The sequence below is a fragment of the Barbus barbus genome (assembly GCF_936440315.1).
Source record: "Barbus barbus genome assembly, chromosome: 4".
Lineage (NCBI taxonomy): Eukaryota > Metazoa > Chordata > Actinopteri > Cypriniformes > Cyprinidae > Barbus > Barbus barbus.
Window position 1 is genome coordinate 36,297,885 of NC_136732.1, and position 22,742 is coordinate 36,320,626.

The 22,742-nt window shown below is 44.0% G+C and overlaps 1 protein-coding gene across 1 annotated transcript in view; it reads right to left on the bottom strand.

The window, feature by feature from the left end:
- The window catches only part of LOC306868598 (beta-1,4 N-acetylgalactosaminyltransferase 2-like), a gene marked incomplete at its 5' end in the record, with an annotated part of 73,484 nt that extends 54,925 nt beyond the window's left edge, over positions 1-18,559 (bottom strand). The window contains 3 exons of the mRNA XM_079414850.1: positions 805-818; positions 4,560-4,740; positions 18,533-18,559. Of these exons, the coding sequence (XP_079270976.1) occupies positions 805-818; positions 4,560-4,740; positions 18,533-18,559 (222 nt within the window). The remainder of the gene's footprint in view (positions 1-804; positions 819-4,559; positions 4,741-18,532) is intronic.
- Positions 18,560-22,742: the final 4,183 nt, after the last annotated feature.

Here is a 22,742-nt window from a genome sequence, read left to right on the forward strand (position 1 = left end):
CCAAATTATTACCCCCTCTCCTTGAAATCGCTACCTGATTGCCTAATCCTAACCCCTCCCCCCACACCTAACCCTAAACCTACCAATACTAGGGGGGTAATAATCTGGCGGGGGTCAGAATTGGACACAATACCGGATTATCCATAGATGGGATTGGGCGAGTGCCCTGGGGCACCAGCCATTAGGGGGGCACCAAGTGATTACGATAATGACAAGACCTTTTTGTTTTGTCTAAATTAATTTGCTGGAAGAGATACAGATGCATAGAAAATGAACAGTTAATGATACAATATATACAGAGAGAATATCAAATATATGCACGCATATAAAGAATTGCGATTGGGTCAGGTCCCAGTGTATTTGTTCAAATGACGTCATATACTATTCGCTTCACTTTTCTATAGTGGAAGGAAGCGGAGACGCATCGTCCATCTTTTTTTACAATCTATGCGTGCGCGTGCGATTAACCCAAATCAGGCTACTTGTTTGATTGTTTCAAAGATTTCTACTTGCATGTTTGTGCAGCGGTGAGTAATGTATTACAGACATGTGTTTATCAGAATCCACTCACTGCTGAAAATACTGGAGTTTTGTTCATTGCTGTGTTATGCAATGCAAGCTCACAAATCCTCTCGGTTTAACAAACAAAGTGTAGACGGTGTAAATAAGAGATTCGTTGTGCAGTGTAGAGAGCTTCATTGATTAATGATCAATGATCTTGATCTTTGGGTAAAATTTCCTGATACTCTGGATAAGGACGTTCAGTTCCTTATACCTCAGAAAGGTCTTGGTTATTATGGTCACCTGTGAGTTGATATCTGAGAGACAAAAAGGATCCTATGTTTTACTCAGGACAATTTCTTTTTTGTTTAACTGACATACCACATTACATTTATGCAAGCATATTTGATGGCACAATAATCAGTGTTTTTTTGTTTTGTTTGTTTTTTATTGGTGTGGTGGTCTTACCTTTTCCTGGGTCATACAATACAGGAACTGATGGTCTCCTGATTATGATTGGAAATATGGCCTTGTGATCTTCAAAATGAAAATAAACTAAGGAAAGAAGATATTTTATGGCATTTAAGAGACTGTTTCTAACAATAAAGGCCGTTCACACCAAGCATGATAACTCCCTGCTAAAAAAAACAATAGAAGCCCAATAGAAACCATCACAGAAATTCCAATGGTTTCCATTAAAATACCATTATGAACCATTAGCTTTTTCCAGTAAAACCATTACAAAATTCCTTTTTGTAGTGTGTTTTTCCAATAGGATTTAACATCCCACCAATAGAATCCATCACATACCAGTAGACACCATTATAGTTTCCATTAAAACCAATACAATTCCCATTATAACCATTAAATCCATTACATTTTCTATTGTGTTTTGGGCAGGGTAAACGATTTTTAGAACTATATCTTTATATATAAAGATAACGATAAAGATAGTTCTAAAAATCGTTCTCAGTATTAAAGAATAGCAGAGTCCACACCACAGCTATAACGATAAAGGCACAGAGAAATATCACAAAAATATCACACAGCTAATCAGAATCCATCCTGCTATAACGAGAATTTAATGCTGCAGACGCGCGTGCGCTTAGAATAAACAGACTATACTGTTCGCTGGTGTGGACGCTAATATCGTTATCTTTATAGTTATCGTTCTTGGTGTGAACGGGGCTTAAGAAGCAAAGCTTAATTTTCAAATTCAAATTCAAATTTTATTTGTCACATACATATACATACATAGTACGACAAGTAGTGAAATGTATTGTACGACTGTCCAACAAATTGTCCAACAAAATTAAGAAAAACCTCAAGTTTACAAAAATACAAATAGAAAAAGTACAGTAAACATATATGTAGAAATAAACTAGCAATAAAATAGAATAACAAATAGATATGAGAATAAAATAGATATGAAGAATAAAAATAGAATATGATTCTATATAGATTCTATAAAAAGTAAAGTGTATGTCAGTGATAAAGTGTCCGTGTGCTGTGCAGTGCAGTAAAGTGTATAGTGAGTAAAAGGATACTAAAGACAAAGACAAATGGTATGTAAGTCCCACTCATTTATCCTTACGTAACCTTCTACAAATTAGTGCAGATTGTAATTGAAAATGTGCAAAGTGGAAGTGTGGGGTGATGTGATTATAGTGGAGAGAGGTTAAGACTCCGAATGGCCTGCGGGAAGAAGCTCCTCCTCATTCTCTCTGTGTTCGCCTTCATGGAGCGGAAGCGCCTCCCTGAACGCAGCAGAGAAAAGAGTCCATTGTTGGGATGGCTGAGGTCCTTCACTATCTTCCTGGCCCTGGTCAGGCACCGCTTGCTGTAGATGTCCTGCAGGTCAGGGAGCTCGGTGTGGATGGTACGTTCCGCTGAACGCACCACCCTCTGGAGGGCTCGTCTGTCCTGCATAGTGCAGTTCCCGAACCAGGAAGTGATGCTGCCCGTCAGGACGCTCTCGATGGTGCAGGTGTAAAAAGTCTTAAGCACCCGAGAGGGAAGTCTAAAGTCCCTTAAGCGTCTCAGATGGTACAGACGCTGCCTGGCCTTCTTCACCAGGGTGCTGGTATGACAGGACCAAGTCAAGTCCTGCGTGATGTGAACACCCAGGTATCTGAAGCTGTCCACTCTCTCCACTGGAGTCCCGCTGATCGTGATCGGCTGGTATGACCGCTCCTGCTTTGTACTGAAGTCCACTATCAGCTCCTTAGTTTTGCTGATGTTCAGGTGTAGACTATTCACCTGGCACCAACTCTCCAGGTTCTTAATCTCCTTATGTAGGCCGTCTCGTCGTTGTCTGAGATCAGGCCCAACCCAACAGTGTCATCAGCAAACTTGATGATGGTGGTGGAGTTGGAAGATTTTCTTTCTTTTCTTTTCTTTTTTTACAGCTATTAGACTAAATATTGTAAACAGATGGTTAGTTTTTGATATGTATGATGGAACTTTTTAAAATATTGCATATAATCATAAAGGCTCTTTCACATCAAGAAGCAGCGGCTAGAGTTCTTACCAGGTCAAGAAAATATGATCATATTACCCTAATTTTACAGTCTCTGCACTGGCTACCTATTCAGTTCCGTATCATTTACAAAGTATTATTACTTGCCTATAAAGCCCCAAATGGTTTAGCTCCCGCGTACCTAACTTGTCTTCTACCACGCTACAATCCAACCCGCTCCCTAAGGTCGCAAAACTCTGGACTTTTGGTAGTACCTAGGATAGCAAAGTCCACTAAAGGAGGTAGAGCTTTTTCACATTTGGCTCCCAAACTCTGGAATAGCCTTCCTGATAACAATCTTGTACTGCAGTTATATCTGATCAAATGTACATTTATTATTATTCTTTATCTTGGGTTGAACAAATCATTTTTGCTTAGATGGAACAGCAGCTACGCTAATTATGTCTCTATTTGTGGACGGGATTAACATCCCGTGGTAACTAGGAATGACAGAAGCTTCAGTCTGGATCCAACCCTTAAATGATCTGAGATGACCGAACACCTGAGAAAGATGATGCCAACCCCTCAGAGGACTTCGGAGGATGCCAATGCTCAGACAACATACAGAATTACCAAATTTTGCCATAAGTCAAGCATATTAAGGTTCTGCAATATATAAATATATTGTGGAAACTTAAATTCCTGTAGAGCTGCTTTGCAACGATTTGTATCGTAAAAAGCGCTATACAAATAAACTTGAATTGAATTGAAAAGAAGGATAGGCTACTAAAAAGATACCTACTTTGGCATCGACATAATCAGAGCTCGTCTGCCACTTTAAATGTTCAAGCTTTTTAAAGTAGATCCAGTTCGTTGTGATTGGATGTCAGTGTTTTGATCTTTCATCAGTTGGAAAAATTGTTTAAGAATTCATTCTACTACGATATTGTTCCTCCATATTTGTTGCATTTGTGATAAGGACTTATCCATTCTCACAAAATTAAGAGTGATTGTTAAAACTAATTGTTATTGTTATCTGGCCTTAATTAAAAAGTAATTTAAATAATTAATGTCATCATTAATGTCATCACTACTCTGCCTTTATTAGCCTACAAACAGTCTGCATTAGTGATGGGGATTTTTCAGTGACTTTTCTTCACAAATTTACGCCAGTAGATGGCGACTGAGTATCGGTTTTTATGAGTGAATCAACGAATCATTCACTCAATCGATTCGTTCAAAAATATAGATTCAGTCCGGAATGAATCACCACCACTATTTAAGTTGCTCGGAGAGGAGTTATGGTTCAAGCTGCTGTGTCTTGGTCAGAGGATCAAAAATAGAAAAAGTTTGTTTGTTGAACGGTTATAAAAGCAAAAACACACCCACAATCGCATTGGTCTCTTGCTTGAGTGATATTGCTAGTTATACAAGATACAACTGGTGTAACTGAACTTTTAACTGAATTTTTTCTAAAACATTGAGCCACTTAATTGGCTAGCATGTATCTTGTAACTTGAGTGTTAATCCTGCCTTTACACTGTGTACTTGAGCAACACACTTTAGTACACATTGTAGGCCAAAGTGCCTTTCCTGTTACCTATGTCTGATGTTTTGATGTGGTAGATGATGCTGGTGCAGGTCACTCTGGAGAGCATATCGTTGAGTTGTGTGAGCTTGCTGGATGATATGGTGAGATTATTTTGACCCTGTCCCTCCACCTGATCTCCGTCCAGAACATCCTCCACTGAGAGCACTCCTTTATTCACATTCAGACACACCTAGAACATATTTATTTTATTTACAACTTTATTTACAAAAAAATAAATTCTTAGTGTACTAGGGCTTTTACCTACAATTATCCTTAATAATAATAATAAAATAAAACTCAAATGGCATTGTTGGGTTAACCTTGTACACCTCCCTCTTGTTTGTTGTTATACCACTCCCTTGTATTTGAACAGTAAGGCCTGAAATGATGATATAAAAACATTTCACTGAATAGATCAAAGGAAAATATACTTTTGTAACATTTTTTTTTTAATTCTAAGCAGCATGTAAGGTGAGGTTTCGTTCAGTTAAACAACACTCCTAAATATGACTCAGGCCCCGTCCACACGAAGACGCGTTTCGCTGTATACGCATACATTTTTTTACCGTATAGGCGTTTCGCGTTTAATTGTTGCTCTACATAAAGATGGCATAGGCTATAAGAAGATTGCCAAGACCCTGAAACTGAGCTGCAGCACAGTGGCCAAGACCATACAGCAGTTTAACAGGACAGGCTCCACTCAGAACAGTCCTCGCCATGGTCGACCAAAGAAGTTGAGTGCACGTGCTCAGCGTCATATCCAGAGGTTGTGTTTGGGAAATAGACGTATGAGTGCTGCCAGCATTGCTGCAAAGTTTGAAGTCTTGGGGGGTCAGTCCGTCAGTGCTCAGACCATACACCACACACTGCATCAAATTAGTCTGCATGACTGTCGTCCCAGAAGGAAGCCTCGTCTAAAGATGATGCACAAGAAAGCCCACAAACAGTTTGCTGAAGACAAGCAGACTAAGGACAAGGATTACTAGAACCATGTCCTGTGGTCTGATGAGACCAAGATAAACTTATTTGGTTCAGATGGTGTCAAGCATGTGTGGTGGCAACCAGGTGAGGCGCACAAAGACAAGTGTGTCTTGCCTACAGTCAAGCATGGTGGTGGGAGTGCCATGATCTAGGGCTGCATGAGTGCTGCCGTCACTGGGGAGCTACAGTTCATTGAGGGAACCATGAATGCCAACATGTACTGTGACATACTGAAGCAGGGACTGGGCCGCAGGGCAATATTCCAACATGATAACGACCCCAAACACACCTCCAAGACGACCACTGCCTTTCTAAAGAAGCTGAGGGTAAAGGTGATGGATAGGGCCAAGCATGTCTCCAGACCTAAACCCTATTGAGCATCTGTGGGGCATCCTCAAACGGAAGGTGGAGCGCAAGGTCTCTAACATCCACCAGCTCTGTGATGTCATCATGGAAGAGTGGAAGAGGACTCCAGTGGCAACCTGTAAAGCTCTGGTGAACTCCATGCCCAAGAGGGTTAAGGCAGTGCTGGAAAATAATGGTGGCCACACAAAATTGACACTGGTCCAAATTAGTACATTTTCACTTAGGGGTGTACTCACTTTTGTGGCCAGCGGTTTAAACATTAATGGCTGTGTGTTGAGTTCTTTTGAGGGGACAGCAAATTTACACTGTTATACAAGCTGTACACTCACTACTTTACATTGTAGCAAAGTGTCATTTATGTAGTGTTGTCACATGAAAAGATATAATAAAATATTTACAAAAATGTGAGGGGTGTACTCACTTCTGTGAGATACTGTACAGTTGGGCAAAAAAGTATTTAGTCAGCCACCAATTGTGCAAGTTCTCCCACTTAAAAATATGAGAGAGGCCTGTAATTTTCATCATAGGTACACTTCAACTATGAGAGACAGAATGGGGGGAAAGAATCCAGGAAATCACATTGTCTGATTTTTAAAGAATTTATTTGCAAATTATGGTGGAAAATAAGTATTTGGTCACCTACAAACAAACAAGATTTCTGGCTCTCACAGACCTGTAACAACTTCTTTAAGAGGCTCCTCTGTCCTCCACTCGTTACCTGTATTAATGGCACCTGTTTGAACTTGTTATCAGTATAAAAGACACCTGTCCACAACCTCAAACAGTCACACTCCAAACTCCACTATGGCCAACACCAAAGAGCTGTCGAAGGACACCAGAAACAAAATTGTAGACCTGCACCAGGCTGGGAAGACTGAATCTGCAATAGGCAAGCAGCTTGGTGTGAAGAAATCAAATGTGGGAGCAATTATTAGAAAATGGAAGACATACAAGACCACTGATAATCTCTCTCGATCTGGGGCTCCACACAAGATCTCACACCGTGGGGTCAAAATGATCACAAGAACAGTGAGCAAAAATCCCAGAACCACACGGGGGGACCTAGTGAATGACCTGCAGAGAGCTGGGACCAAAGTGACAAAGGCTACTATCAGTAACACACTACGCCGCCAGGGACTCAAATCCTGCAGTGCCAGACGTGTCCCCCTGCTTAAGCCAGTACATGTCCGGGCCCGTCTGAAGTTTGCTAGAGAGCATTTGGATGATCCAGAAGAGGATTGGGAGAATGTCATATGGTCAGATGAAACCAAAATAGAACGTTTTGGTAAAAACTCAACTCGTCGTGTTTGGAGGAGAAAGAATGCTGAGTGTCCAAAGAACACCATACCTACTGTGAAGCATGGGGGTGTAAACATCATGCTTTGGGGCTGTTTTTCTGCAAAGGGACCAGGACGACTGATCCGTGTAAAGGAAAGAATGAATAGGGCCATGTATCGTGAGATTTTGAGTGAAAACCTCCTTCCATCAGCAAGGGCATTGAAGATGAAACTTGACTGGGTCTATCAGCATGACAATGATCCCAAACACACTGTCCAGGCAATGAAGGAGTGGCTTCGTAAAAAGCATTTCAAGGCCCTGGAGTGGCCTAGCCAGTCTCCAGATCTCAACCCCATAGAAAATCTTTGGAGGGAGTTAAAAGTCCGTGTTGCCCAGCGACAGCCCCAAAGCATCACTGCTCTAGAGGAGATCTGCATGGAGGAATGGGCCAAAATACCAGCAACAGTGTGTGGAAACCTTGTGAAGACTTACAGAAAACGTTTGACCTCTGTCATTGCCAACAAAGGGTATATAACAAAGTATTGAGATTAACTTTTGTTATTGTCCAAATACTTATTTTATACTTACTTAAGAACAAAATGGCACTGCTGTGTTCGGACGCCGTTCAGGCCGCTCCGCTGAGATTTTGCTTTAACTTACTTTTTTACTTTTACTTTCTCTTTTTACACATTCCACGTCGGCACTGATCACCTACAACATAGAAACACTTTTGGACATTGGAAACCGCTACACTAACCTGTTCCAGGACACTTTATCCAGGAATCATTCATGGCCTCTGGAGATTCTTCGGAACGCGGACACGAACAATATCCCCCCAAGGCGACGGATCAAGAAACACCGCGGGAAACGCCCTGGGATTCGAGATAGACTCCAGAAAAGGGCTCACTGTCCTCCTCTCCCGAGCATTCTGCTCGCAAATGTCCAATCCTTGGAAAATAAGATGGATGATCTTAAAGCCAGGATTAGTTTCCAAGGGACATAAGGGACTGCAACATCCTTTGTTTGTCAGAACCGTGGCTTTCGTCCATGGTCCTGGACACTGCTGTAATGCCAAGTGAGAACTTCTCAGTTTTTCGGACAGACAGAACAGCAGAGGCCGGTAAATCCAGGGGTGGAGGAGTGTGTTTCATGATTAACAAGAAATGGTGTGATCCCAGGAATATCTCCATTCTGTCGCGTTCCTGCTCGCCTCATCTGGAACATCTTTCCATTATTTGCCGCCCATTTTATCTGCCCCGGGAGTTTTCATCGATCATAGTTATTGCTGTGTACATTCCACCACAGACGGACACCGGCTTGGCTTTGTCTAAGCTTCACGATGTGCTCAGCGGCTACATCAACAAACATCCTGACGCTGCCTTTATCATCGCGGGGGACTTTAACAAAGCCAACCTCAGGCAGGTCATGCCGAACTTTCATCAACACGTATCCTGTCCAACTAGAGGACCAAACACACTGGATCACTGCTACACTCAGTTCAAGAATGCCTACAAAGCCCGCTCACTACCGGCTTTTGGCAAATCGAACCATGCCGCCATTTTTCTAACACCGGGATACAAACAAAGGCTCGTTCAGGATCCTCCGGTGCAGAGAGTAGTAACGCGCTGGTCCTCCCACTCAGAGGCTATGCTGCAGCATCGACACGCTAACCGAGCAAGCTACAGAAACAATAACAATAAGGACATTCTCCAACTGCCGCTTACAATGAGGCTATTCTGACCGGGAATATGAGCGATTACAAAGCATCGTGCTATGCTCTCCGACGCACAGTAAGAGCCGCTAAACACAGATACAGAGAGAGAATTGAGTCTGGAAATGTCCAGCTCAATGACTCTCGACGGATGTGGCAGGGACTGAGGACCATCTGTGCCTTTGGAAACAAATCCTCCACGGATGTGAGAGCAGATCCGTTGCTGGCCGACGAGTTAAACACCTTCTTCGGCCGCTTCGATTGCAATGGCGGCGGCGCGTCTCTGCCGACCAGCACGTCAGGAAGCAGCAGGCAGAGCAGCGATGATCCTGTAATCACCGTGTCGGAGGATGAGGTTCGGAGGGCGCTAAAGAAAGTGAACGTCAGGAAAGCAGCCGGACCTGATGGGATAACCGGCCGTATTCTGAGGTCCTGCGCCGATCAGCTCGCTGGTTTTTCACGTCTATCTTACTAATGAGTCCCTTGCTACCTCCGTGGTTCCCACCGCATTTAAAAAATCTGTCATTATCCCTGTGCCAAAGAACAATAAACCCTCTTGCCTGAATGACTATCGCCCAGTTGCCCTCACATCAATAGTCATGAAGGTTTTTGAGAGACTTGTAAAGAGCCACATCTGCTCCTCCATACCTGATACTTTGGACCCTCTTCAGTTTGCCTATCGCCCAAATAGATTCACTGACGATGCCATCTCTCACGTCCTCCACTCTTCCCTCACACACTTGGACAGCAACAATGGGAATTATGTAAGGCTGCTATTCATTGACTATAGCTCAGCTTTCAACACTATAGTCCCCATCAAGCTGGCTTCTAAACTCACAGACCTCGGCCTAAACTCCTCACTCTGTGACTGGATTCAAGACTTCCTCACCGGCAGACCTCAAGTGGTGAAAGTTGGCCAGTTCACCTCAAACTCCATCACCCTCAACATAGGAGCCCCACAGGGCTGTGTCCTGAGTCCCCTGCTCTACTCTCTCTACATGCATGACTGCGTATCCTCTCACAGCTCCACATCTATTATCAAATTCGCTGATGATACTGTGGTTCTGGGCCTCATCTCCAACAACGATAAGACCGCATACTTGGATGAGGTAGAGAGACTCACATCATGGTACAAGGACAACTGTCTCTCTCTGAATGTGAGCAAAACTAAAGAGCTGATCATGGACTTTAGGAAGAGACAGCAGCAGCCCTACACTCCTCTTATGATCAGTGGGACCCCTGTGGAGAGAGTGAGTAGCTCTCTATTCACTTTGCTTCCATCTGGTAAGCGCTTCCGTAGCCTGATGGCAAAAACTGAGAGACTTAGAAGGAGCTTCTTCCCCCAGGCCATAAGGCTCCTAAACTCTAACTATGTGTCATAACATCACATGACTCCATGTAAATATCACTATATCAATAAGCTTCAGATTTTTTTCTACCTCATATTGCTGCTATTTACATACCCTGTACAGCTTTTTGCACATTCCTCTTATTATTATCTAAGTCAACAACATACTGACCTGCACATTTATATTTATATTTTTTATCTTTATTTTATTTTATTTTATTTTTTTCTACTTTTCTTTTTCTTAATATTTGTATACTTTATAATTGCACTGTCCTTGGAGCGGACCTGACCTACATTTCACTGCTGGTTATACTCTATATAATTGTGTATGTGACAAATAAAAATCTTGAATCTTATTTTCCACCATAATTTGCAAATAAATTCTTTAAAAATCAGACAATGTGATTTCCTGGATTCTTTCCCCCCATTCTGTCTCTCATAGTTGAAGTGTACCTATGATGAAAATTACAGGCCACTCTCATCTTTTTAAGTGGGAGAACTTGCACAATTGGTGGCTGACTAAATACTTTTTTGCCCAACTGTATATACAGTGCCCTCCATAAGTATTGGAATAGTAAAGACAGAATTGCTCTGTTGGCTGTGGAATTCTTTAATATATTGACCGTTCATGTATAATAAAATATATTTTCTTTCCGTAAGGGAAGACCACAGGTTAGGCAGGCAGAACATCTAAATTTGAACTACTTAAGATTAATTAGGAAAATGTAAATGACACTTACCTTGAGATTTCATCTGGTTCAGGACTTGCACTGCTTAACAGAATAAAGTAAGCAGATGTAATCACATTGCTTGGTAAATAAAATCAGACAAATTAACGTACAGACTAGTTGTAAATATAGAATGCAACACAAATTGAAGAAACTGAAAAGTTAAAACAATTTAACAAATGGGTGTTTCTTCAAATTTGACCACTTTCTTGCCCCAGATTTTTATTATTATTATTATTATTATTACACTGTAAAAAGAAAAAAGTTGAGCCAACTTAAAATTAAGTCAACCAACTTCAGCAGATTTTTTTAGTTTTCTCAACTGGATGTTTTAAGTTTATACAACAAAAAGTCGAGAATCTCCTACAAAAATTAGTTGAGGGAAGAGAACTCAAAAATCTGCTGAAGCTGGTTGCCTAAATTTTAAGTTGGCTCAATTTTTCTTTTTTTTTTTTTACAGTGTATTATTATTATTATTACCACTACTATTATTATTATTAAAAAAGAGAATTTCGATGTTGTTGGTCACATCACAACTTAAATTATGATACATTTAAAACCACAATAATCTAAACAAAACGTAAAATATAACCATAATCCATTTTCATATTTATTGTGATGATTATTTTTTTACACAAAATGACATTTTCTATGCTGTCATTCACATCAAAGTACAATTTCCTGTACTGCATTTTCCCCCCTAAAATTTAACATCTGTGTGTGAAATATGTGGGGAAGGAAAATTAAGGTAAAACAAAGTCAGCATCAATTGTGAATTTTTTTTTTCCCCTGTTGTTTTTTCATTCTGTATTTATAGCTCTTAATAAATAAATCACCGCTATAAATGCTGGCTATCTCTAAGTGCCCTGACAGATTTTTGAACCAAGTGAAATATGACTGCAGCTACCAAAAAAAAAAAAAATAGCCTAATAATTAAAAAAAAAAATGTATATGATCACACCAGTGTGATTAGAACATTCAGTGCACGGCATATCCTGCGTTTGCACTTTGGCTGGCGCTGAGCCAGAGGCAGATACCTTTTTACAGCACTGTGCATTGTAACCAATCACACACGATTATTCTGCTGAGCTTATCAATGCAGTGGCCAATCAGAGTCGTTCAGATGAGTCATTGCTGAAACGCTGGTGTTTTGCATAGTGCGTGCACTTTGACTGAATTCTGCTCTCTGGTGAATTCTCGCATCAGAAACAAAAAAAGTGCAGATGTACCTGCGATGTAAGATATTTATTTCACAGTGTAAACAGCTTCAGTGATTTTAATGGGAGTTTTTGAGAGTACTTGAACTCTTGCCAGACTGAAGTCAGTGATAATGCTGTTTGATAATGAAAATGTTCTTTGCTCTCTTCATACACATGGCATGACACCCATATCTGGTACAAAGTAAAAAGTAAAAAGACAGGTTTCATGCAAAATGCATGTACTTACACATATTTGAGAATCAAGATATTTCTCGAAATAGGTAACACGTTTGGGAATATTTTGAAAAAAAAGGAAAAATTAAAACATAAGACAGTTGTACAGTGCTTTCGTTTCTGTGCTTCTGAATGTTTCTGTGTGCACGCAGTGCAATCAGCGATCTCTAGTATTTGCGAGTGGCGTGTGTGTGTGTGCGTCAATTAAAGCAGTGTATTAATATAGAACAGAGATTAAACTGAAAAGTTTTAATGCACAATTGGCCTTGTCGCACACATACAGTGGTGTTCAGTAGGATCACACTGTAAATCTGTTATTCGAAGTCTAATCTAAAGATTAAAATTAAACTTTTAGGATTTTGAAAAGTTTAAAAAAACATGATAAAATAAATAAATAAAATGCTTCAGACATATTTAAGATTCTGCACTATTTTTAACCAGAAAAAAAGGCACTCCATGCCCAAAAGGTTTAAACCCCTGATTTAGATTGACCATTTGTGTTCAGTGCATTTATGTTCCTAGGACTGTTGTTTTGAAGTTTATACCTTTCCTGTTGTATCTGCGTTCTAGTTTTCTGTTTATGTCCTTGGTTTCGCATTTATTTCTATAATTACTGATTTACTCCACCTGTGTGTATTTCCTTGTTCATACCTGTGTATTTATAGCCCTCTTTTTTCAATTTAGCTTGTCAGCTGTTGTCTTTGTGTGTATGTGAAGCTGTTTGTGGTTCTTTGTGACTTGTCGTCTTGGATAATTTTTCATGTCAATAAAAGTACAGTACAGTACTTTTAAACTGTTATCAGAGGAGAAGCTTCACCATGCTGAATTAACTGCTTTTATGAGGAAACATCTTATTATTTAATGAATCAACAGCCTATCTGCTAATCTTCAACATGTTTGCCATTAATTCATTTTGGTTTGTTCTATCACTTGCTCAAAATGAACGTCTGCGGTGAATGGGTGTCGTCAGAATGAGAGTTCAAACAGCTGATCAAAACTTCACAATAATCCAAAGTAATCCACACTACTCCAGTCCAACAATTAACATCTTGTGAAGTGAAACGTTTTTAACTTTAAAACTTTGCTTCCAGCTAAAATATGGGTCCTCTATTCATTATAAAACAATCCAAAACAGTTCTAAACAAATATGTTGGTGGATTTTGTTGTGAAAGGAAGCATTATGGAGTATGGACTGGTAATTTGGCCAGAAGCAAAAGTTTAAAAGATTTGTTTCTTAATGCACAGCTTTTCACTTCAAAAGATGTTAACTGATGGACTGTAGTTGTGCAGTTCACTTGTGGATTATTGTGATGTTTTCATCAGGTGTTTTCAGCAAATTTGAACTATTTTTTAAGAGAGTTCACGTTACCAAAAAGTATTATACTTCAAGTTTATTTTATTAAGTATACTTTATGTAGTAAGTATACAAATATCAGTGTACTAGTAGTATACTTGTAAGTGTACTATTTCAATACACCTTGGGACTAAATTGGCCTACTTTCTAGTATATAAAAGTATACTTTTAAGTATAACAGTAGTAAACTTTGAGTACACAACTAGTTTAGATCAAAGTTGTTAGCTTGTACTGCAACTGTACTAAAAGCTAATTTATAGGTATACTGATAGTTTACTAATTAATACTTGTAGTAGCAATTTTAGTACACTTTGAAGTATAGTCTCAGTTAACTACTAGTTCCCTTCCAGGAACGTCGAGCTGCGTCGGAAGACGCTATGGGAACGCCATCAGCGTAACCGACGCTCTGAATATCGTCTACACCTAGTCCGATAGAAGGGCGAGGCGTCACGGGCGGAGTGACGTCACGACCAGGAAGTATATAAGCACGTGAGGCAGAGCCCGCGTCAGCTTTTTGTCATTCAGCAAGCGCTCTGTGTGTTGTCAGTCCATATCTGTTTTGTGAGTCTTATTTAGTGTTGTATGTCCTGAAAAGAAATTAGACATCCCTAAAGCCAAGACCAAACAGGGGGCGATCCTAGATCGCGTTTCAGATTGTGTGCTAGTCCACTGCCTGCGTTATGAAAAAAAAAAAAGAATTATGAGCGGGGACACACATGATCTGTGCGTGGTCTACCTGAGTGCGGAGCGCGAGGCAGCGGCTCTCGAGGGAGCTGACTGCCCGCATTGTGAGCGGCTCTCGCTGCGCACACTCCGCACTCGGAGGGCTCTCTTCGAGAAGGGAGTCTTTGTGAGCTCCCCGCGTGGTGCTGGCCCCGCTTTTGCCTAGGCAGAGCGGCGGCTGCGCTCGTGGGACTCACAGGCTGATTTGGCGGACGAGAGTGAGACGGGAATGTCCCTATCTCCTCCCGTATCCGTCAGATCTGGCGCCCCGTCTCGCGGTTCGGAAGCGGTCTCTTCCCCCCGAGACGAGGGCTCAACGCTTCGTCTGTCTTCCTCCGAGGAGGTTGACGTGACGAGAGTTGATGAGGTTTCGCCGCCTCTGTCGCCCCAATATATATAGAAGGAAAGCGAGCTCTCCACGCGCTGTCGGCCCCGCTTTTGTGCAAAAGAAAGATAGAGCGGTGGCTGCGCTCGCGCGGCTCGCAAATGGATCAAAACAAATCCAGCGCCCGCTCTCTGTGCTCGGAAGCGGTTCTCTTCCCCAGAGAGAGGGCTCGACGCCCCGCTTGTCTTCCTACCGAGGAGGTGGATGAGAAATGATGAGCGTCGTAAACTCTAGTGTTGCACAAGCACAAATAAAGCCAGCCCCACTCTGTCGAGGCAGAGCGGCGGCTGCGCTCGCGCGGCTCGCAAATGGATCAAAACAAATCCAGCGCCCGCTCTCTGTGCTCGGAAGCGGTTCTCTTCCCCAGAGAGAGGGCTCGACGCCCCGCTTGTCTTCCTACCGAGGAGGTGGATGAGAAATGATGAGCGTCGTAAACTCTAGTGTTGCACAAGCACAAATAAAGCCAGCCCCACTGTGCCGAGGCAGAGCGGCGGCTGCGCTCATTGGGCTCGTAGGAAAAAAAGGCTGATCTGGCTGGCGGGCATATAGAAGAGAAGAGAAAGAAACTATCTTCTCCCGTATCCACCAGATCTGGCGCCCCGTCTCGCGGTTCGGAAGCGGTACTCTTCCCCCCGAGACGAGGGCTTGACGCTGCGTCCTCCGAGGAGGTTGATGAGACGAGCGTTGATGAGGTTTCGCCGCCTCTCGCGCCCCAGTGTGAGGAGCCACAAGAGCCTTAAGTTTCCCTCGATCTCCACCGAGGTGTTGAGATCGCGGGTGAAATCTTTGAAGGCAGATGGTATGCGCGCTCTCGAAATTCAGGTGGCTGCGGGGCGGACGCAGCCTCCTCCGCATACCAGCTCCTCGCGCAACAGGTCCTGATGGGCGAGCCCCAGGACCGCGGAGGGCGACCCCTACTGGGGTGGAGCGGCTTACACCGCGGCACACGGTGACCGTCTCCCCCCGGTGCCCTCCGGGAATTTGTCTGTCAACCCTGCAGTTCCAGGGCACAGCAGGTCCCAGCGAGTGCGTTTTCTCAGAATTTCCCGCCGGTAGTGACTGCGGGCCTGAGAATCTCGCCTCAGTTGCCAGAGACCGCGTCTCCCTCCGGAGCTCCGCAGCGAGACAGCGGTCTGGCCGCTTCTCTGAACCCAGAGGTCAGTCTCGAGAGCCTGATTCCCTTAGTAGATCATTGGGCAGTGAGCTGTCGAATGTGTCTTGCGGGGCCCTGCCTTGCAGGGTCTGGTTTGTTCAGATGTCCTGACGGGTGCGCCCCAGGACTACGGAGGACGACCCCTACTGGGGTGGAGCGGCTTACACCGCGGCACACGGTGACCGTCTCCCCTCGGTGTCCTCTGGGGATCTGTCTGTCAACCCTGCAGTTCCAGGGCACAGTAGGTCCCAGCGAGTGCTGTTCTCAGAGTCCCCCGCCGGTTGTGACTGCGGGTCTGAGAAACTCGCCTCAAGTGCCAGAGACCGCGTCTTCCTCCGGATAGCCGCAGCAAGACAGTGGTCTGGCCATATCTCTGACACCAGAGGTCAGTCTCGAGAGACTGATTCCCTTAGTAGATCATCTAGCGGCTTGGCAGCGGCTGCCAGGTGTGTCTCTTTGGGTCCTGCGGACGGTAGAGAATGGTTACTCCATCCAGTTCGATGGGCCACCTCCGCCGTTCAACGGGGTTTGCATGACTGTGGTCCGCCCCGAGCAGGCTCTGGTCCTGGAACAAGAAGTCGATATTTTGCTGAGGAAGGAAGCCATCGAGTGGTTCCTCCTCACGAAGTCCACGCCGGCGGCTCAGCCGGCACTTCATTGTTCCAGAGAAGGATGAGGGGCTAAGGCCCATACTGGATTTGGGGTTCTGAACCGCTCAGCCAGAAAGCTGAAGTTCAAGATACTCACTGGCAGGCAGATCGTGTCTCAAATCAGGTCCGAGGACTGATTTGTCATGACAGACCTCTCCAGGTACCCATCCTTCCCTTTCACAGGGAGTTCCTGAGGTTCACTTTTGGGGGCAAAGCGTATCAGTATCGGGTTCCTCCTCTCGGCCTTACACTCTCACCCCGCACTTTCACTAAGTGTGTGGATGCGGCACTGGTCCCGTTGCGACTGCAGAGCATCTGCATACTCAATTGCATCGACGATTGGTCGATCCTCGCTCAATCAGAGCGGGTGGCGATTCGGCATCGAGGTGTCGTTTTCGCCCACGTGAAAGATTTGGGGGTTAAGACTAAACGCCGAGGAAAGTGTGCTTTCTCCAGCTAGAGAACCACTTACCCAGGCGTAGTGAGGGATTCGACCACGATGCAGGCTCGTTTGACCCCTGCTCGGATCGAGTCGATCCTCACGGCAGTCAAGAGAGTGCGAGAAGGCCAGCCATTCACTGTCAAGCAGTTTCAGAGACTGCTTGGGCTCATGGCAGCTGCGTCCAGCGTGATTCCTTCTGGCCTGCTGTACATGACGCCCCTACAGTGGTGGCTCAAGACCAAAGGGTCTCCCTGAGGGGGGACTCGCTCCGCACTGTCTAAGTGTCACGCCGCTGTCCGTGCCTTAGACATGTGGAGGAATCCTTGAGTCTTGTCTCAGGGCCCGGTGTTGGGAGCTCCTTGTTGCCGCGTTCGCTAGCGACGGACGCTTCCCTCACCGGCTGGGGTGCGGTCATGAGTGGCCACCCTGCCTGCGGTCTGTGGAGTGGTCGCCACCTACGTGGCATATCAACCAGCTAGAGATCCTAGCCGTGTTCCGTGTGCTCAGGCACTTTCCTCCAGACCCAAGAGATCACCACGTGCTGGTGCGAATATGGGAGCAGACGTCCTGTCGAGACAGGGGCTGAGGCCCGGGGAATGGATGCACCCCGAGGGGTGAAGCAGATTTGGAAGGCTGTGGCCAGGCACAGGTGGACCTCTTCGCCGCTTGAGAGTTAGCGCAATGTCCCCTCTGGTTCTCTCTAGCCCCTCCAGCTCCTCCGGGACTGGACGCTATGGTACAGACGTGGAGACCGAGGCTCCGTCCGTACGCCTTCCCCCCCCGATCGCTCTGCTCCCGGGAGTTCTGGAGAGAGTGTGCCGGGACGAGGTCAGTCTACTGCTGGTAGCACCGTTCTGGCCGGGCCGAGTATGGTTCTCTGACCTGATTTCTCTTCTCGACGGCACCCCGTGGCCGGTGCCGATCAGGAGAGATCTCCTCTCACAGGCCGGGGGCACCATTGTGCACCCCCGCCTGGGGCTATGGAAGCTGTGGGTATGGCCTCTGAGGGGGCACAACTCATAGTTTCCGGTCTGTCAACCGAGGTTGTCGAGACACTCCTCAATCCAGAGCTCCCTCCACGTGGAAACTGTACGCCCGGAAGTGGAAGCTTTCACTTCTTGGTGCGGAGACCGCCAGCTCGACCCAGTCTACTGCCCGATTCGCGCAGTCCTGGAGCTCCTGCAGGCCCGCTTCTCCGCAGGGTTAACCCACTCCACTGTTAAGGTCTACGTGACAGTTATCTCTTTGTACCACGCCCTTAGCGGTGGCCAGTCAGTGGGCAGACACCCCCAAGTTACACGTTTCCTCCGGTGCGCTGAGGCTGAGGCCTCCGGTACGATCATGCGTCCCCACTCGGGACCTGGCTGTGGTTCTGAGGTTCGGTGCGAGCACCTTGAGCCTATCGAGGAGATAACAGATGGACTCCTCACCATCAAGATCGTCTTCTTGCTGGCCATCACTTCTCTGAGGAGGGTGTGTGGCCTTCAGGCCCTGTCTGCGGCCCCTTCGATGTTGACTGTGCGCCGGGTTTGGCGAAAGTCTGTCTCTACCCTTGTGCGGGGTACGTTCCGAAGGTTCCAACGGTCATACAGCCGGTCGCACTCCAGGCCTCTGTCCTCCTCCCTTCGGGGAGCCCGGCCAGGAGAGGCACAACTGTATGTGTCCAGTGTGAGCACTGGGCACGTACATCCACAGAGCTGCCCTGTGGTAGGTGGATGATGGATGCTGTCTATCTTGCCTACGAGGCCTCTGGGCTTGCCCATCCGTTGGGAGTCAGAGAGCACTCAACCAGAGGTATGGCGGCCTTCAGGGCCTTTTTGGACAGAGGTACCGATCAGGGCATCTGCGACGCTGCTGGGTAGTCCACGCCCCTGACTTCGCCAGGTTACGACCTCGACATCCGAGCCACTACAGGCTCTTCTGTCCTCTTGGCCTGACATCAGGCAGGGACTTGTCAGTCTGGCGGCGTTGGTATAGCGTTCCCATAGCGTCTTCCGACGCAGCTCGACGTTCCTGGAAGGGAACGACCCAGGTTACGTATGTAACCCAGGTTCCCTGAAGGGAACAAGAGCTGCGTCTCGCAGCCATACTTCCGGCATCCCTGCCAGCGCTTGCTTCATGACATGAAGCTGACGCGGGCTCTGCCTCACGTGCTTATATACTTCCTGGTCGTGACGTCACTCCGCCCGTGACGCCTCGCCCTTCTATCGGACTAGGTGTAGACGATATTCAGAGCGTCGGTTACGCTGATGGCGTTCCCATAGCATCTTCCGACGCAGCTCTCGTTCCCTTCAGGGAACCTGGGTTACATACGTAACATGGGTCGTTTAGTAGTTTTATACTGAAAGTATACTCATAAGTTTTCTTTAAGTGAACTTTATATCATACTTTAAGTAGTACTCTGTCCCTATTTAGGCATTAATTTGTATATATTTTGTTATATGAATATCTGAACATACAAAACATCAAAAGAAAGAGCAGGGTATCTGCTTGTAGAAAAAAAAAACATTTTATTCTAGCTTCATGCGTTCTTTTTTAAAGACTTGAATGTGGGTAAGTTTCATAGACAAAAAAAAAAATAATAATAAAAAAAAAAATCTCTTCATTGATCGACATTTTTTCCAAAACACAGTTTTGATGCTGTTTTATGTCAGATGATCGTGTTAGATTATATGTGGAAGCATCTGTTGTTTCGGTTTCTTCTTCACATGTGTTTTTTGGAAATTCTGTACAGAAGATGTGTACTAGCACCCCCTACCATATAAAAATGAAAACACGGATTCTAGGAGCACAAGTATAACTACAATATATTTAGACTTTTTCTAAGTATAAGTCAAGTATATACTTAAATGTCATTTCAAGTATATTTCTGAGAAGTACATAAAAAGTAAACTTTCTTATTTTTGAGTTTAAAAGAAATATACTAATTTCACACTTGAATAAGCTTCTTTTTCGTGAGGCGTTACATGGCACCATTTTCAACTAAAACTGAAAACTTCTTTTTTTGGTTCAATTACACAACAACGCTGTTTTGGCGGCCTGCAAATGCAAGCTTTTCAAAATGGGTTTCAAAGTGCAAGTTGATGAAAATGATATTGTTGTCATTTCCATGTAAACAAAAAACTTATACGAAAACAATGCACTAAAAATTTTAAAAAATTTGAATAAATGTTGAAAAGTTTTGCGTATAGACGACAATGTTGTCAAAACAATCCCTGTTCACAGAGATCTGTGAAAACAAATAAAAAATGCTGTTTAGCATGCATGCCAGGTCAGTAGTTGGCAATGCAACTTTGTTCGTAGTTCAGATTCGTAGCTCATAACTGTACCCTAAACAGTTGTTGCCAACCATTCTCTAAGGTGACCAGAAGTGCCACTTCCTGGGGACATGTTCTGCCAAGGATTCCTAAATTGCTTAAAATAACCAGGTTTTGGCTATTTGCGCTGCACAAATTGATCTTTGTATGACATCTAAGTACCATGAGAGTGATAGAGAGCAAAGCCGATAGCTCCTTATGCTTTCAAATTGCTCTCGCGGTACTTTGATAATTATTCTAGGTAATTTAGAAATCCTGGGAAGAGCGTGTCCCCGGGAAATGGCACATCTGATTACCTTACTTTATAGCAGGGATGTCCAAATTCAGTCCTGGAACCACTTTCCCTTCAGAGTTTAGGTCCAACTTACATCAACACACCTGCTTGGAAGTTTCTAGTATGCCTATAAGACCTTGATTAGCTGGCTCAGGTGTGTTTATTTGGGGTTGGAGCTAAACTCTACAGGAGCAGGGTTGGACACCCCTGATCCACAGTCTCTACTAATGAGCTGATGAGCTGATGAAGACACAAAATGTGCAGTGTTTTAGGGCATACTCCAGGAACATGATTGAGATTAGTTGCAAAAGTTCAGAGGGCTATAAGTGCTCTTAGTTGAAAAAACACCGTTACTAAAATCACCACAGTGCAAAGGTTGTTTTAAGAGTATTGTAAATCATTAAGGATTTTCTAAATAACAAGAAACCAATACAGACTAAAATAAGTGAATATGAAAAAAAAGCCTATGCTTACCGTTGTGCAAGTATGCTTTTCTTGACTTTCAACAAGCCACCTTGTATAAAGTAGATGCTCAGTGCAGTACCAAGAATAATCAGGAAAAATATAAGGTGGATGTACCTCAAGCACTTCATTATGGGGGATGATCTGCAAGAACCATATAAACGCACATCATTAATAGGAACACTGGAACACTTGTATAACTGGAACTTTTTAATGAATACAAAGCATGCAAAATGAATGTAGGGTAGACTGAGTACATTTGAGACATGTGTACAGTTGAAACACATTAAATAACTTGCGTACACAAGAACCCCGTGATTTTTACTCCACACATGTGTATTAGTGTTCACTTTGATCGTGGGAAATTTGAAATGTGTGCGTCTTTCCACTCTGAAGATATCGGCAAAGGTTTTTTTTCCAAGGTGAGTTTTTCTTTTCACCATGTCCCTTCCACAATGAATAGCTTATTATTCTTTTATGATTGTTAAACTTAACATATATCATTGCAAACATTACTCTGTGCTCTAATAATATACATATTTCATGACATTGTGCCATTCAAGGTCTTTTCATAATCTAGAGAAACATGCAAGCATGTCAGTGGGGTACAGTTGAGACACAGTGTATCAACTGTACCTGGATTGGTCTCCTATTGCTTCACAAGCTGTTTAGTTGTACAGTGTTATGATAATAGGATAAAAGTCACATTTACACATATTATATATATATTATATATATATTATACTTGTATATATATATATATATATATATATATATATATCAAAATAAAAATAACGAGCAACTGCAAATGATGATGGCTCCACTATTGACTCATATTACAAGTTGTTCTCAAGCCCCACAAACATCAATGTTCACTGCACCCAGGGGTGACACACGTGAGAGCTTCCAGCCTACTGTTGAGGATGCCTTATTCAGATTCACCCTTCCTTCAAGAGAATACTGAGAGGTCACGCAACATCACGGGTGGGCCATTCGCTGCCGAGCTAGAAGTAATTCAACAAAGAGCACGTACTTCAGGTCCCTGCAGAGCTACCCCTTCCACTGAGACTGGTACAAGGCAACGGACCACTGAGCGTGGCTCACAGCCATTTTCAAATACTAATATCGCTGAACAAAGATCTAGTATGCCTCATTATCAAGGCCAGTCAATTGCTACAGAGGGTCCCAAGGCAAAGCTCGCTGTTTTTGATGGTAGTGGAGATTGGGAGTCATTTCTGGTACCATTTGAACGGCAGGCCAGGAAGTATGTTTGGAGTGGAGACTACAGAGTGGACTGTTTGTATGATTGTCTGAAGGGGCCAGCTATTAAGTATGTCTGTTCACTTCCTGAACACATCCGTGAGGATTATACCCTTCTTAAGGAGCAGTTAACTCAACGTTTTGGTCAGCGTGATTCCCCAACCACAATGAGAAGGAAACTGGGCGAACTCCACCAGCACAAAGAGTCAGCAGTTCAGTTTGCAGAGGAGGTGCTTGGACTGATGTCAGACATAGGAGGACAGGAGACAATCAAGAGAACACAAAGAGAGATTCGGAATCCGGCAAGATACAACAATTAGTGTTTCA